The sequence below is a fragment of the Anolis sagrei genome, chromosome 7 (genome assembly GCF_037176765.1).
Source record: "Anolis sagrei isolate rAnoSag1 chromosome 7, rAnoSag1.mat, whole genome shotgun sequence".
NCBI lineage: Eukaryota > Metazoa > Chordata > Lepidosauria > Squamata > Dactyloidae > Anolis > Anolis sagrei.
Window position 1 is genome coordinate 37721610 of NC_090027.1, and position 15035 is coordinate 37736644.

The 15035-nt window shown below is 41.9% G+C and overlaps 1 protein-coding gene across 1 annotated transcript in view; it reads right to left on the reverse strand.

Moving 5' to 3' along the window:
• Positions 1–245: 245 nt before the first annotated feature.
• Positions 246–15035, reverse strand: part of OAF (out at first homolog) — a 37314-nt gene continuing 22524 nt past the window's right edge. The window contains exons 2-4 of the mRNA XM_060787287.2: positions 8825–8959; positions 5888–6068; positions 246–4844 (exon numbers count right to left, since the gene is read on the reverse strand). Coding sequence (XP_060643270.2) covers positions 4570–4844; positions 5888–6068; positions 8825–8959 — 591 coding nt within the window. The 3' untranslated portion in view covers positions 246–4569. The remainder of the gene's footprint in view (positions 4845–5887; positions 6069–8824; positions 8960–15035) is intronic.

Below are 15035 nucleotides of genomic sequence, written 5' to 3' on the forward strand. Positions count from 1 at the left end.
CCATGCTGTGGAATCAGGGGATGTGTGTAATATGGCATTTCCCATTCTTGTTGCTTTCTTTGCTCCCATCAATACTGCAGTTGCCTAGATGCTTGGTGCACATTGCCCTCTTATGAACAATTATGGAATTACACAGCTACCGTATATTATTTACAGGCAGCGCTCAGCTAACAAATCCTTATTTGTACAAAATCTCATTATGCTTCTGCCTATCTAAGAAATACAGACACCTGGAAAGGGTTCTATTTTTTTTCCAAAACAATTTCTCAATTTATTCACCTTAACATACGATAAATAATTCATTTTTTAAAAATAGTTTTCATTCAAGTTTTGCATTTCATTCACTTCATGTGGCTTGTTTTGTTTTTTTGTTTTTTCTCCAAAAGCAGAAAATAACAGTTGCAAACCAAGCCTCCTCCCCATCTGCCTCTTTGTCCCTGGAGGACGACATACAAGAGGAACCCTCTGATTAAATACAAGTGTTGTTCTGAAATTGGACCCAAAGGTTTCGGCAGCAAAGGATTGAAATATCCAGCGTCAAGTCAGGAAAGACAGAAGGCACATTGTGGTTGGAGGAAGGAGGACAACATCCCAGAGCAGAGATGGAAATCGTTAATGGTTTCATCCCTGTACGAAAGAAGAAATGGGAAACATTGGGTTGCTGTGAGTTTTCTGGGCTGTATGGCCATGTTGCAGAAGCATTCTCTCCTGACACTTCACCCACATCTATGGCAGGCATCCATAGAGGTTGTGAGGTCTGTTGGAAACTAAGCAAATGGGGTTTATATATCTGTGGAATGTCCAGGAAACAATCAGAGCCAGCTAACTCCGCCTAATGAAGGATCCTTCCCAGGCAGGAAGCAGCCAGGCTTTGAAGTTGCAAGGCCATTCAATGTTAATCAAGGCGACCAATTGTAACATTCACACTTGCCCCCATGTGTGAATGGAGACATGAGTTTTCGCCTACCCTGGACATTCCACAGATATATAAACTAGGCTTTAAAAATGGTTCAAAACTCGTTTTGGATGTAGGGGGCGCTGGTGGTTCGATTCTAAAGTCAATGCTGATTTTCACAGAAAAAAATGTTCCAAACTTTTCAAAACATCTGAGACTTCTGAATCATTTTGTTAAGGGTTTGAAAGTGTATTTTCCTGTTTCATTGGGTGGTCTTTACTTTGAAAATAGTTGTTTTATTCCAGAAGCGGGGAAAAGCAAGTGGAGTAAATTCTTTCCTTCTCTGGTTCAAAACTGGCTTCTCTGGCTTGAGCCAAGGCCAGGAAATTCCTTCCTTCTCTGGTTCAAAACTGGTTTCTCTGGCTTGAGCCGAGACCAGGAAATTCCTTCCTTTTCTGGTTTAAAACGGGCTTCTCTGGCTTGAGCCGAGACCAGGTATCAGAAACAGGGAAAGTAAGCGGAGGAAATTCCTTCCTTCTCTGGTTTAAAACTGGCTTCTCTGGCTTGAGCCGAGGCCAGGTACCAGAAGTGGGGGAAATTGGAATAATTTCCAACTCACTTCATGAGTCGTAACAAAAATGGCGGAAAAAGCTTGGGAAGGGCAAAGGGACTTCTGGTTTTCTTAAAAACTTCAAAATTGCTTCGAAAAGGCAATTTTTCTGAATGTATTCCAAATTACGAAGTCTCCAACGGTACCTAACCATGCCTAATATAAACCCCACTTGCCTCCTAGCAGGAACAGTTTATTCCTGATGGGAGAAATTGCAAGAAGTTTTGCACATTTTTCACCAGCATTTCACCATTATGTTGCACTAAAAAAGTGTGCCACAAAGGCTCCCATATAGTTGAGCCTCTTTGGGCAATATCACATTGATGTATACAAAATGAACAAGCACTAAGAAATATTAAGGCAGTGATTGTCCTCCAGGAAATAATAAAAAGGTGCCTGAAATCTGCCTTTGGATATTTACTTGGAAGTAAGTTCCTATGATTATTCATATTTAAAGGTGTTTAGGTGTTTAGGTGATAATGGACAGGAATATTCATTTGCTGACTTCCTGCAATCCTGAGAGGGAAAAGAAAAGGGTCTGAGGCTGTTAGGAATGGTGGGAGTTGAAGTCCAAAACACCTGGAGGGCCCAAGTTTGCCCATGTCTGCTATAGACCAAAGGTTTCCCTTCACCCATGTCTCCTGTATGACAGTTGGAATGTATCTCCTCTTTGTTTCTGCTCTCATTCTGGTTAGTTGCTTAAAATGGACACTTTTTCTACTGCAAGCTTTTTGTATCTGACTTCTGCCACATGGAGAGTATGTGCTGTGTGCTTTGAGATCTCTCTCTGCTTGTGTGTCAGGAGAGACGTAGTGCATGATATTTCCCCCTCTCTTTGATATTTCCCCCTCTCTTCTAAGGTAAGAGATGGGTGTTAGAGTAGCTCAGACCCAGTTCTTTACAATTAAGAGATGCAGTTATTGCTTATTATTGTAAATAAACCATTTTGTGATTTTTAAGATTGGACTCTGCATGTTTACCTCCTAAGCTCTGAATTATTTACAGCCACAATCAACGGCACTTCACATTTTGCTTGCTCTTGAGTTGATGCTCAACTTTTGTTTGATTTTGGATGCTTTGATGTATTTAGGGTAGTTGTCCCAAACAGTTTCTATAATGGAACCAATTAGGAAATGGCATTGATAACCTAGGAATAAAAAAATGTGTTACATAGTATAATAGGCTTTAGGAAGTTGACCACTATGGAGGGTCTACAAATGCTTGGGAAGTATTCTCTTTAGGACTCTTTATGCCCTCTGTAGTGACTGTGGTCAACATCTGAGCTGATCGCAGAATCACTCTGGAGGAGCTACAAATACTTATACAGATCTTATTAATGAAACCTGCAAATGGTGAAATCCATAAGAGTTAACCCACCAATGTGGAGGGTAACTGTATATGTCCACAACCATCTTTGCCCCCCTATCATGCCTCCATGTTGCTTGGCCAACAGTTTAATTCATCTGGAGAATGGGTCACCAAGTTGTCATGCTTGGGACTAAAAAAGTGGTTTCCAACCTTTGGTCTTCCAAGTGTTTTGGACTTCAGCTTCCACAGCTGGTAAGCTGCTAGGATTTCTGGGAGTTGAAGTCCAAAACAACTGGAGGATCAAAGATTGAGAACCACTAGACTAAAATCTGTGCCATTATCAGACTCTAGCTCAGTATACTTTAAAGTTGGGCCACCCTGTTCTCATCAAGGATGGAGAATGGTGGTAATAAGGTTGTCAGTCTGTCAATTGACAGACAAGGCTCTTACAACTCTAATACTCCACAGATTATGGAGTAAGGTGAGGTCCCATCGAACCTTCTCTCTTTTCATACTTCACTCAAGTCAGAAGGTGGGTATATCTATTAGGGATTGCCACTGTTTGATATGATCGCATTTTGGGGATGATTTGGACACAATGCACAGACATTATACATTTTTGGTTCAGAACATAAGGCACTCTGGCACAGATCTCCAGGCACAGAAATACTACTTTGGCTCCTGTGGTTTTCAGTGGCAATGTTTACCTCCTAAAACATGTAAGGAAACTCAGAAAACAAGACATTAAAACCAGGACATGATTGGTACATTCTCCGTTTGGGGAGGACCAGCTAGAACTAAGATGCAGGGCTCCTGACAAATCAGGGATGGAGCTCAATGACATTCATTCAGTTTTTCCTCCAGTGGAGTATGGGTTATGTGATACTTTATATTCAGTCACAACTGCTAGATACTGCAGTGGTCATAACAAGCATTCATTCCAATAAATAAGTACTGTTTTTTATATGGTCTGGTGATGTTGACATTGAAGAACACTTGCACCAGAAGAGTAGAGATTCCACACTCATCCTGGAAATATTATGCAACCAAAGAGTATAATGTTAGAGAATCCTTTCTTCTAGTTTGATGCCAGCTATGATAGCTAAGAGTCATGGACTTCTGCTAGGGAATATCCATTTTATCCTGACTCTTTGTCTCCCTTTAGTGGTTGGATGACATCCAGCGCATGATTCAACCTCATCTGCTTAAATCTAGATGAAAGTTGCTATTCCTCCACCGATGAGTCCAAAGAAACACTCATAGAGTCTTATACTCAGAGGCATTGTGTTATCAATTTCACCCAATATATTCCTTCCATTTTCTTTCCTTAGTTTTCTATATTAAATGAAGCAGCAATGGGTCACATTTAGACTTTTTGGTTATCCAGACAGTCAAGACGGCTGATGGGAAAATACATTTTGGGCTGGTTCTGACATTTCAGCAGTGCCTGCTGAGTTCATGACAAAACACAGCCCTCACATTAACAGGTCACTTTGTTCTTTGACAAAAATTCACAGGTGAATAAAGCTGGTGTCCAAAAGTCTGGGGAGAGCCACCAGTTGCATAGACTCAGAGATGGGCAGACTCACACGAAGACTTCACAGAATGGAGCCTTGCCTGTTCCCTCTCCTCCAGGTCTTTTTGCTATTTCCTTCTTTTTCAGAGCAGCCATCTTGATAAAGCGCAACCCAGCGTCCTGTACAAGAAGGCGTAAGGGAAGCGCCAATGGGATCAAAAGGGCCACTCAGGCACCCTGCTAGGTCTCCTCGTCCCAAAGACACAACTGTTTCTGTGGCACGTAGTAGTCAAAGCTGTAGGCCTTCTGGCAACTCCGAATGCCACACTTGTAAGAGGAGACCTTCCCGGCTGCATCGCGGTTCTTGCAGTACTTGAGCATGCAGGGATACCACTCGATGCTCAGCCCATAGCTACAGATGCAGGGTTTCCAACGATCAGCACACAGGCGGCAACGCTGCAAGTCGGGCAGGTCGGTGGACTGGGGTAAGACCTCAAACATGGAGCCATCCACTCCTGTAATGAACAGAAAAGGCAGAGGAAATCAAAAGCTGTACCAAAATCCTGCCCTAGTTTTGTAACCCCCAACTTCTTATGCAATAGAGGTGGCTCTCCAGATGGTTTACATTCCCAAAAAAATAACTATAGGAGTTCTAACCCAAAATATGTGACGAGCTGCTGAGATTTTTGAAAAGTTAAACTACAAATTCTCAATTTTCCTAGGAAGCATGGTGCAACACAATGATTTAATTTAAAACTGACAATTTTAAAGCTGAAAGGTACATGGACATGGGGTAGCAGGTTCAGTTTTGGACGAGGACTCCAAGAAACCAGGATTCAAATCCTTGCTCAGCTAAGGAGATGTATTGGGTGATCTTGAGTAAATCACGTTATCTCAGCCTCGGAGGAAGGCAAAGGCAACATCCATCAGAACAAATCTTGCCAAGAAAATTCTGTGATGGGTTTGTTTTAGAATCATCTTCAGATGGAAATGAATTCAGAGAAGCTTAAGAGGCCAATATTGGCACCAACTGAGCCTTCAAGCTACCTACAACACTGGCACCCAATGCAGAAGGCCCTCTCATAAGTCCCCACATGGGACACAGAACAAGGACCAACCAGATCTCAGACCTTGGGAAGGCATATATAGGGAGAGTTGCTCATTCAAGTATCCCAGTTTGAACATCACCACCTTGAATCCAGACCTTAAGCAGATTGCCAGCCAGAGCAGCACTTTTCAGACAGGTGTTGTGTGCTGTCTGTCTGATACTCTAGTCAACAATTTTGCAATTATTTGTCACTTCCAAGACATCTTCAAGGGCTGTCCTGGGTGACTTCACAGACTGAAGAGGTAATAAAAAGAGAACGCTCCTGATGCTCTCAAGACTGAGAAATGGAGAGGGCTGCTGGAGCTACATTCAGCAGACACTGGTTGTCATGCAACCAAGTAACAAGCATCTCAACCGCCATAAATGGAACAGGAACCCTCTCCATTTTTCAGTCCATCAAACTGATCGGTAAAGTTTCCTTTTCCATTCTTAAGCAGCAGGGCTTCCTACCTTTCTCCAGCCAGAACTTTACGTCCTCTTCCCGGGTGTAGATGGCTTCCTTTGCCTCTGAACACACATTATAGATGTGGGAGCTGAGCTGAGCCCCTTTGCTGAAGTTGACCGCCACATCCATGCTGAGATGTTCAAGGGCACGCACTTCTTCTGCTTGGCGCACTGTCCGTGGGTTTTTCTGGCAAAAAGGAAATCAATGGAGGGTAAGGGAGACAATATTTAGTCTTTACCATTTTCGCTGTAATTTTTGAATAGGTTTGTTAGGTTAGCTCTATCCAGGGAGGGATCCTGATGTTGTCAAAGGTCAAAGTAAGTGGTAGAAGCCATTGGGCTGGACCTGAATGGTCAACCTGGATCAATTTCATTGTTGTAGCTTAGTCAGATTCTGAGTGCTCAGAAGATGAGGAAAGGGATAGTAGGAAAGATTTGGAGAGCCCAGAGGAGGATAGAAGTGGCCTGAAGAGAGTTTTTTTTTTTTTTGGAATCTCCTAGCAATTCCCATGAGACTGGAGAAAGCAATATCAGAATCTGCTAGAAGTGTGGGCTGGGAGAAGTGTGGGAGATGAATGTTTGTCCAGATCAAGGCACTTGGAACTTTAGAGGCAGAGCATACAACAGAGACAGACTCACTTTTACCAGAGGCTTTGAGATAAGGAGAGGAAAAGCAGGTGTGTGAAGAATGATGTCATGGGAGGGACTGAGGCTGGTACAATCCTTTGTGAGAGTAATGTTATATTCAGGGGAACAGCTCTCGGTTCTGGTTCTACATTTTTGGATTCATGCCTTCAAGTTTCTAAGTTTGCTCCTGTTTCTAGTTTCATAAGTGGCATAAGTTGCCTGCCTTGAATTTGTGCTATCATGTTTATGTATATATCTGTGGATTCACTCCTGAAACTGTATTTTGGAATCTTGGCTATCTTGGAAATAACTTTTTAAACTTTGATTCTCCTTTTTCAATTTGCTAATTTTTTGTATACTCTTCTCTTAATAAACTTTTACTTACTGGATTACTTGGACAGCAAATGTGGTTTGTGGTGAAAAGGTTTTTCAGGGCTCTAGTGCAACATGCATTAGGAATGACCGCTTGTGATGTCACAGGAAGTGGGATCTAATGATTTTCCAACTTGAACATGATATAGACAATGCCATTCATATTGAATACACTACGTCTACAAAATCAGGAAATCATATACTTTTCAAAAGCAGCGTTCTCACCCTGAGGTTTCTCCTCCTCAGGATTAGAAACCATTCTCAAAATAGCAAGAAGGTAAAGCTGGCATGAAGAATGAACAATCAGCAAGTAACTATTAAAGACATTTATGTGCTAACAAGTGAAAATAGAGGTTGAGTATCTCTTATCTGAAATGTTTGGGGCCATAAGTGTTTTGTATTTTGGGTCTTTTTGGAGTTTGGAAGGCCTGCTATATAATAATAATAATAATAATTATTATTATTATTATTATTATTATTATTATTATTATTTATACCCTGCCACCATCTCCCCAAGGGGACTCGGAGCAGCTTACATGAGGCCAAGCCTGACAACACATCAATAAAACAAAAAGCAATAAGCAAACAAAACAATACAATTAGTATAAATCACATATAAACTATATATAATGAGATATCTGGGAGATGGGACCCAAGTCTAAACATGAGCTTTGTTTATGTTTCATATACACAAAGGCTGAAGGTAACTTTAAATACATTTTAAAAATAATTTTGTGCAAATTTTAAATTAACATTATTTGACAAATCACAAAATATTAAATAGCCTCACCAGACAAAATACATGGAATTTTGTAAGGACTGTAGGGCATTTGTTTTCTGGGTGCATGTTGTGGGATTGTATTCGTATTGATTCCTTGGGACACACATTTCTTTTAAAACAGAGGAGTATTGAAGGACAGAGAGTCAAAGGACACTTTGTTCAAACCAGAGCCTGGGAAAGGTTAGGCTTTGTGCCGCAGTTCCTAAAATGCTTCAGGGAATATGGTCAATGGCTATGCTGGCTGGGGAATATTGGGATTTGTAGATCTAAAAGGAACCTTTCCAAGCTATGAAACATGAGATTGAAATGAGGTACTGAAACTTAAGACTTGAGCAAACTATGGCTGATGGGAAGCATGAAAGACATCAAAACTAGGTTTGCCAAAATGAAAACTGGAGAGGGCTACTGTACATTTAACATTGTTATTGTTGTTATTGTTTATTTGGCACCATCCCAATGCACGTAGAAATTGAAATTTTAGCAAGCGCTGCTTGTTACCTAAAATTCCTGCTTCTACACAACCATTAAATGTTTAGGAGTTCTCTCCAGTTTTCTTTCTGGCAACTCTAATCTGTTTTTGCATGTCTCAGGGTGCATCTGAAGAATCCAAACAGTTTGCTATGAGTTTTCTGGGCTGTCTGGCCATGTTCCAGAAGCATTCTCTCCTGACGTTTTGACCACATCTATGGCAGGTATCCTCAAAGGCTTGATAATACTTTAACGGACATGGCTCACTGCTATGGACTCATAGGAGCTGTCATTTCGCAAGGTCTTTCACATTCTCTGTCAAAAAAGAGTGCTGATGCCTCATCACACTACAAATCCCAGGAGTACATAGCATGAAGCTGCAGCAGTCAAAGTGGTGCCAAACTGCATTAACTGCACATTGTAGACAGACAGTTGCCAGTGGGGAAAGTGGAGAGGAAATGCAATGTTGCTGGATGACAACTTTGCAGAATTGTAGCAGTTTGGCACTTTAACTGCTGTAGCTTCATGCTGTGTACTCATGGGATTTGCAGTTTTGTGCGATTGTGTTGCCTTTCCTAGAACCAAATGAACTTGGTGTGCATCTACATTGCAGAACTAGCTTGACATCACTATTATTTTTCCAAAACAGATGTGGACATTTCTCTGTTTGCTCTTCACCCCGGCCTTGGCCTCACCTGCCTGAGCTTTGCCATGGACTCGCTGGGAATGATTTCATTGCGATGGAGCCTGGTGACGAAACAGAGGGCTTGGAATTGGCTCTGTCCCCGCTCCAGTTCTCCCAGGATCAGGGCTCGGAAGATCTTCACCTCCTGAGAAAGAAGGAGAGAAAGAAAGATTGGTTGGCTTCAGAGTGTTGTGAATGCTTACTTGCTCAGTTGCACATCTATGTGTTCCCATTTGGAGGTTGAAAGTGGCATTGGATTGCGATCATGCAGCAAATGTTTAAGAAGTGAAATAAAAATGTTGGACCCTCCACTTACCCCACATAGGGTGCATTTCCACGCAGAGTTAATAAAGTTTGGTACCACTTTAACCTCTGTGGCTCAATTCTAAGGAATCTAGAGAGCTGATGTTTTCCAAAGTCTTGAGCCTTGTCTACCAAAGAGAGCAACTAGCACCTCTCCAAACGTCTACAGTGGCATCAAGTTGCATTTATTCCACAGTGCAGACACAATCCAACTCATTCCCTACCTAGTCCACTATTGGGCAGAGTGGGGCTGCTAAGCTGTTACTGAACTCTAGCTTCCAACATCCCCAACAACTGTCTAATCATCATCATCATCATCATCATTTGATTTCTTATGGAGCCTCTGGTGGCGCAGTGGGTTAAACCCCTGTGCCGGCAGGACTGAAGACCGACAGGTTGCAGGTTTGAATCCAGGGAGAGGCGGATAAGCTCCCTCTATCAGCTCCAGCTCCTCATATGGGGACATGAGAGAAGCCTCCCACAAGGATGATAAAAACATCAAATCATCCAGACGTCCTTGCAGACGGACAATTCTCTCACACCAGAAGTGACCTGCAGTTTCTCAAGTCGCTCCTGATACGACAAAAAAAAAAAATGATTTCTTACTCATCTCTCCTCATGGCTCGAGGAGGTTCATGGCTCAAGATGGGCATAGGTTGGGACTTGCCAACCATCAACATTGGAAGGCCACGTTTTGTTGAAACTGGCTATCCTATCCAACAGGTAGTCATTTCTCCAATTTCAATGATGTGTGAAAACTCACTCTGGCAGGAAAGATACACTCCCTGGATTCCACAGTTTTCAGCCACAGCAGTTAGAGTCAGGCCAAACCACAGTAATTCTACAGTGTAGATGCCCTTGTAGTCTCCTGACATCGCTTCCAACCAGAGATTTGGAATATTGGAATTATGGCCATAACTTTCTTTCAGCTATGCTTTCCAAGTTTCAGACCAATAGTAGACAAAGATATGTTCACAGATAAATTCCAAATTTGTTTAAAATCCCATGCCTGTTTGCCTTTCTGTGGTGTGGGTTCATCTCAGCCATAGTTTCCCTTGTGAGCTCAGAGATAGCTTTGTGTAGGCGAGCCGGTGACCCAGCAGTGCGGCTGAGCTAATTTCAATATTTACCTTTGGAGTGATTTATATGGTGCTAGATCTCTCACTCTGCTTGGTGAGGAAAGGAATGGCCCTTGCTTGGTCTTTTGGTGGGATAGGTTTGGATCAGCACCTTCCTTTAGTGGCAATGGAGTTTGGAGGAGGAAAAATAGGGTGTCTTGCATATGTGAGAGAAATATGAACCATTAGGGTTTGGAAAATATTGGGATAATTGGAAGAGAAGGGGGAACACTATCCAGGGATGATAAAATGAAACAGAAAATAGTAATGCTTACTTGCCTAGTGCAATGGAAAGGAATCAGGCTTGAATTGACACATTGGGGTTGATTGGATTTTGTAATGAAATGATCTGCTTTGCAGGATATACATAAATAATTAATTAATAATAACAATAAAATGGATTATCCAAAAATATCTACGGTTTTGAGATGCGACTAAAATGATCAAGGGTCTGGAGAAGAAGCCCTATGACGAGCGGCTTAAAGAGCTGGGCATGTTTAGCCTGAAGAAGAGAAGGCTGAGAGGAGACATGATGGTCATGTGTAAATATGTATGGGGAAGTCATAGGGAGGAGGGAGCAAGCTTGTTTTCTGCTGCCCTGGAGACTAGGACGCAATGGAACAATGGCTTCAAACTACAAGAAAAGAGATTCCATCTGAACATTAGGAAGAACTTTCTGACTGGGAGAGCCGTTCAGCAGTGGAACTCTCTGTGTGGTGGAGGCTCCTTCTTTGGAAGCTTTTAAACAGAGGCTGGATGGCCATCTGTCAGGGGTGCTTTGAATGCAATATTCCTGCTTCTTGGCAGGGGGTTGGACTGGATGGCCCATGAGGTCTCTTCCAACTCTATGATTCTATGATTGGGCAATGGATTTGCTTTGAGCATTAGTCCAACTTTCAAAGCGCTATCCAAGGCGATTAATGCATATATCTCAATCATAACACTTCAAGTTTGGGGAATTCTTGCTTTGTATGGTTTTAAGCTTCATGTGTATTAATACCATCAGTTTGTTTTATAATACAGTGTATTGGTTTTTGGACTTCTGCCTGGATAATTGGTTTTCCAGTTGCGTTGCATTCATGTTATATTTCCATTACGCCATGCCCTGTATGTGCTGTTTGGCTGTTGTTGTTTAACTTTGTGCACACTTAGGAGGATCTATTACTAATGATGGAGAAGAGGATGGAGGGAAATGGAGTAAGGCCTAGCACCTTGGAAATTTCTTGCCATTTTACAGGGACTAAAATACACATGCCATCTCAATTTGTGCTTACTATATCATTGCATTGCAACAGATTTGCAGAAAACACTGAACTGGTGGCATTTCAGAAACCAAAACTCTAGGAAAGTGATTTTTTTTTGGGGGGGGGGTGCTGAATACAAAAATGAGAAAACTGAAACAGGAATTCCAACACATGGAAGCAGCCTAGACCATAAAATATCCTTGCAACTGGATTTTGTTTGCAAAAATAAAATAAAAACGCCAGCTCTCCAACATTCAGCCAGCACTAACTTCCCCTCTTTCTATCTCCCCAAGTTTCCATTCCTATTTGAGCAAGGCTTCAGTGTTGCTGGCACAACATTATCTTTCAAAATGCACCATCAGCAACACTGGAAGATCCCCTTTATTATTTCGAGCTGGCATGTTAAACCCCAAAGCCAAACTGCTATCCAAACAAACCATCTCTGGATGGAGAAATGGCTACAGATAAAAGGAGAGAAATAGTCTTTGTGTGAGTGTGTGTGTGTTTGCAGGCATGCCAAAACCAGTGCAAATACCTGCCAGGGATGGGCACCCATATCAAAATGACCTTTGTGCTAACCTCAAGAATGTTTTCCCTATTGAAGCTTCTAGGACCGATTTATCCGACAAAGCAATGATGGGGTCATGCCACTTTAACAGCCATGGCAGCAGCCAGTGATTCCTAGTAGCTGTGGTTTGTGATCTGCTAACAACAGTATACTGTTTGGCTTCTGAATCTGTGAGTTCTGCAGCCATTGACTCAACCCTTATTTATAGGCATGCCCTATTGTCGTCTCCCACTATTTCAGAGATCCTTGGGCTTTCAATGGCACTTTTTTGGAATACCACTGCATTTTATACATTAGGACTTGAGCATCCACAGAGTTTGCTGCCCACAGAGGGTCCTCGGTAGATATGAAGGTGTAGTGAAATTGCTACTCTATGTTAAAGTTTTGGTGTATAGCTCTATGTTTACATATGGCAGATAGGGAAGAATAGGTACAGACAGGGTAGCAACAGCACAGATAGGATTCATTTGCATATGTGTAGCCGATTGGTCATATGCAGATTAGTTTAGGCCCAGGATGTGAAAAGGCTGCTAGGCCAAAATGACAGTTGTGGAGAGCAGAGCTGAACGTTCCAAAGGGGTGGAGCCAAGGTTCTGAAAGAGGCAGTTAGAGTGAGGGAGTTTGAAAATGACAGTTAGGAATCTGTGTGTGAAGAGGAGAGTTGGTTTTTGAGTGCCTGATAGAAATAAGCAGTTATGAAGATGTGTTAAAGACTTCTGATATAGAGAAGCAGTTAGTTAAATAGAGCTCGAGTTTTAAGGAACATAAAGAAGGCTAGTGTTGCCTTAGTTCAGAATATAATTCAGCCAAGAGTGTGTAAAGCAAGTAACATGTTTGTGAATGTGAAACATTGATAGTTTATTCAGAAAAGTTAACAAAGTAAATGTAAGCCTCAAGATTGCAACAAAACACAAATGTAACCACAAGCGTTGGAGCCAGAAGTTATAAATAAACTGTGTTACTTTGTTATACACAAGAGTGTTTCATTGCCTGCGATATAAAGTACAAAGGTTTAACAGCACACAGAAAGTCCCTGCCAATATAAAAGAAGAAACTGAATCAGTATAAGGCAGCAAAGAGGTTTTTAAAGAGGAAATAGTCTCTCTTCCTCGCCTCACAAGGCTTGTAATGGGAGGAAATACCCCAAAGGCAGCAGATCTAAATAGGGTTGATTCTCCTTCTGTTCCATTCAGCAACATTTCAAGAGAGGAATTTAATGCCTGGGGAATTTCTTAGTCACTTATCAACACCTATCGGCACAGCATCAATTGGTTTTAACAATTGTTGTTCATTCATTCAGTCACTTCGGACTCTTTGTGACTTCATGGACCAGCCCACGCCAGAGTTCCCTGTCAGATGTCACCTCCCCCAGCTCCTTCAGAGTCAAGCCAGTCACTTCAAGGATGCCATCCATCCATCTTGCTCTTGGTCGGCCCCTCTTCCTTTTTCCTTCCATTTTCCCCAGCATCATTGTCTTCTCTAAGCTTTCCTGTCTCCTCATGATGTGGCCAAAGTACTTCAACTTTGTCTCTAATATCCTTCCCTCCAATGAGCATTCAGGCTTTATTTCCTGAAGTATGGACTGGTTGGATCTTCTCGCTATCCAAGGCACTCTCAGAACTTTCCTCCAGCACCACAGTTCAAAAGCATCTATCTTCCTTCGCTCAGACTTCCTTATGGTCCAGCTCTCACATCCGTAGGTGACTATGGGGAGTACCATTGCTTTAACTATGCGGATCTTTGTTGCCAGTGTGACATCTCTACTCTTTACTATTTTATCGAGATTGGTCATTGCTCTCCTCCCAAGAAGTGTCTCCTGATTTCCTGGCTGCAGTCTGTGTCTGCAGTAATCTTTGCACCTAGAAATATAAATTCTGTCATTGCCTCCATGTTTTCTCCCTCTATTTCCCAGTTGTCAATCATTCTTGTTGCCATAATCTTGGTTTTTTTAATGTTTAACTGCAACCCAGCTTTTGTGATTTCTTCTTTCACCTTGATTAGTTTTAATGTAAATGCTTATTGGTTTTTACATGTTTGTTTATATGGCATTGAATTGTTGCCAATTTGTAAGCCACTCTGAGTCTGCTTCAGGGTGAGAAGGGTAGGGTATAAATATAGTAAACAAACAAACAAACGTTTGTTAATGTATTGTCGAAGGCTTTCATGGCTGGAATCACTAGGTTCTTGTAGGTTTTTTTCGGACTATATGGTCATGTTCAAGAGGCATTTTCTCCTGACGTTTCGCCTGCATCTATGGCAAGCATCCTCAGAGGTAGTGAGGTCTGTTGGAATTAGGTTGGTTACATTTTGCTTGGGCTTAGCATTGCTCACATGATGGACATCAGCCTTAGTTGGAAGCTTAAATATGGAGTCTAGAGTAGTGGTTCCCAACTTGTGGTCTGTGGACTACCACTGGTTCACAAGAATGAAAATATGGTCTGCAGCTTCACCATTACTACACCGTTGCCTTGAAACCACATGGCAACAAGAGTGACAGCTCTTGCAAAACCCTCTTATAGTGATGAAGCAACAGGGATGTCAGGAGGGGAGAGGCTGACTACCTATAAAAGATTCCTACTGCCACATCAGCTCTAGATCATTAAATATTGTTTTCTGTGGGCAAACAGATGGCGACTACTGGATGGCATATGTTCTGTATCAGAAACTAGAGCTGATGTGGTCTATTCAATGCAATTTTCTGAATCAACACCCCAAGTAACCAACCCAAATCTAAAGTTGACCAAAATTGATTTGTAACCCTTTTGGTACTAATGTTGGAGAGTTGTCCATGGTCAAAGTGGTCCTTAGTCAAGTGGTCTCTTGTCAAAAAAAGGTTGGGAACCACTGGTCTAGAGGATAGACAAGAAGACTTGACAAACTTAGAGACTGATTTGCACTCAAACAACAAACCTCCCTCTGTATTGTTGAAGGCTTTCATGGCTGGAATCACTAGGTTCTTGTGGGTTCTTTCGGGCTATAGGGCCATGT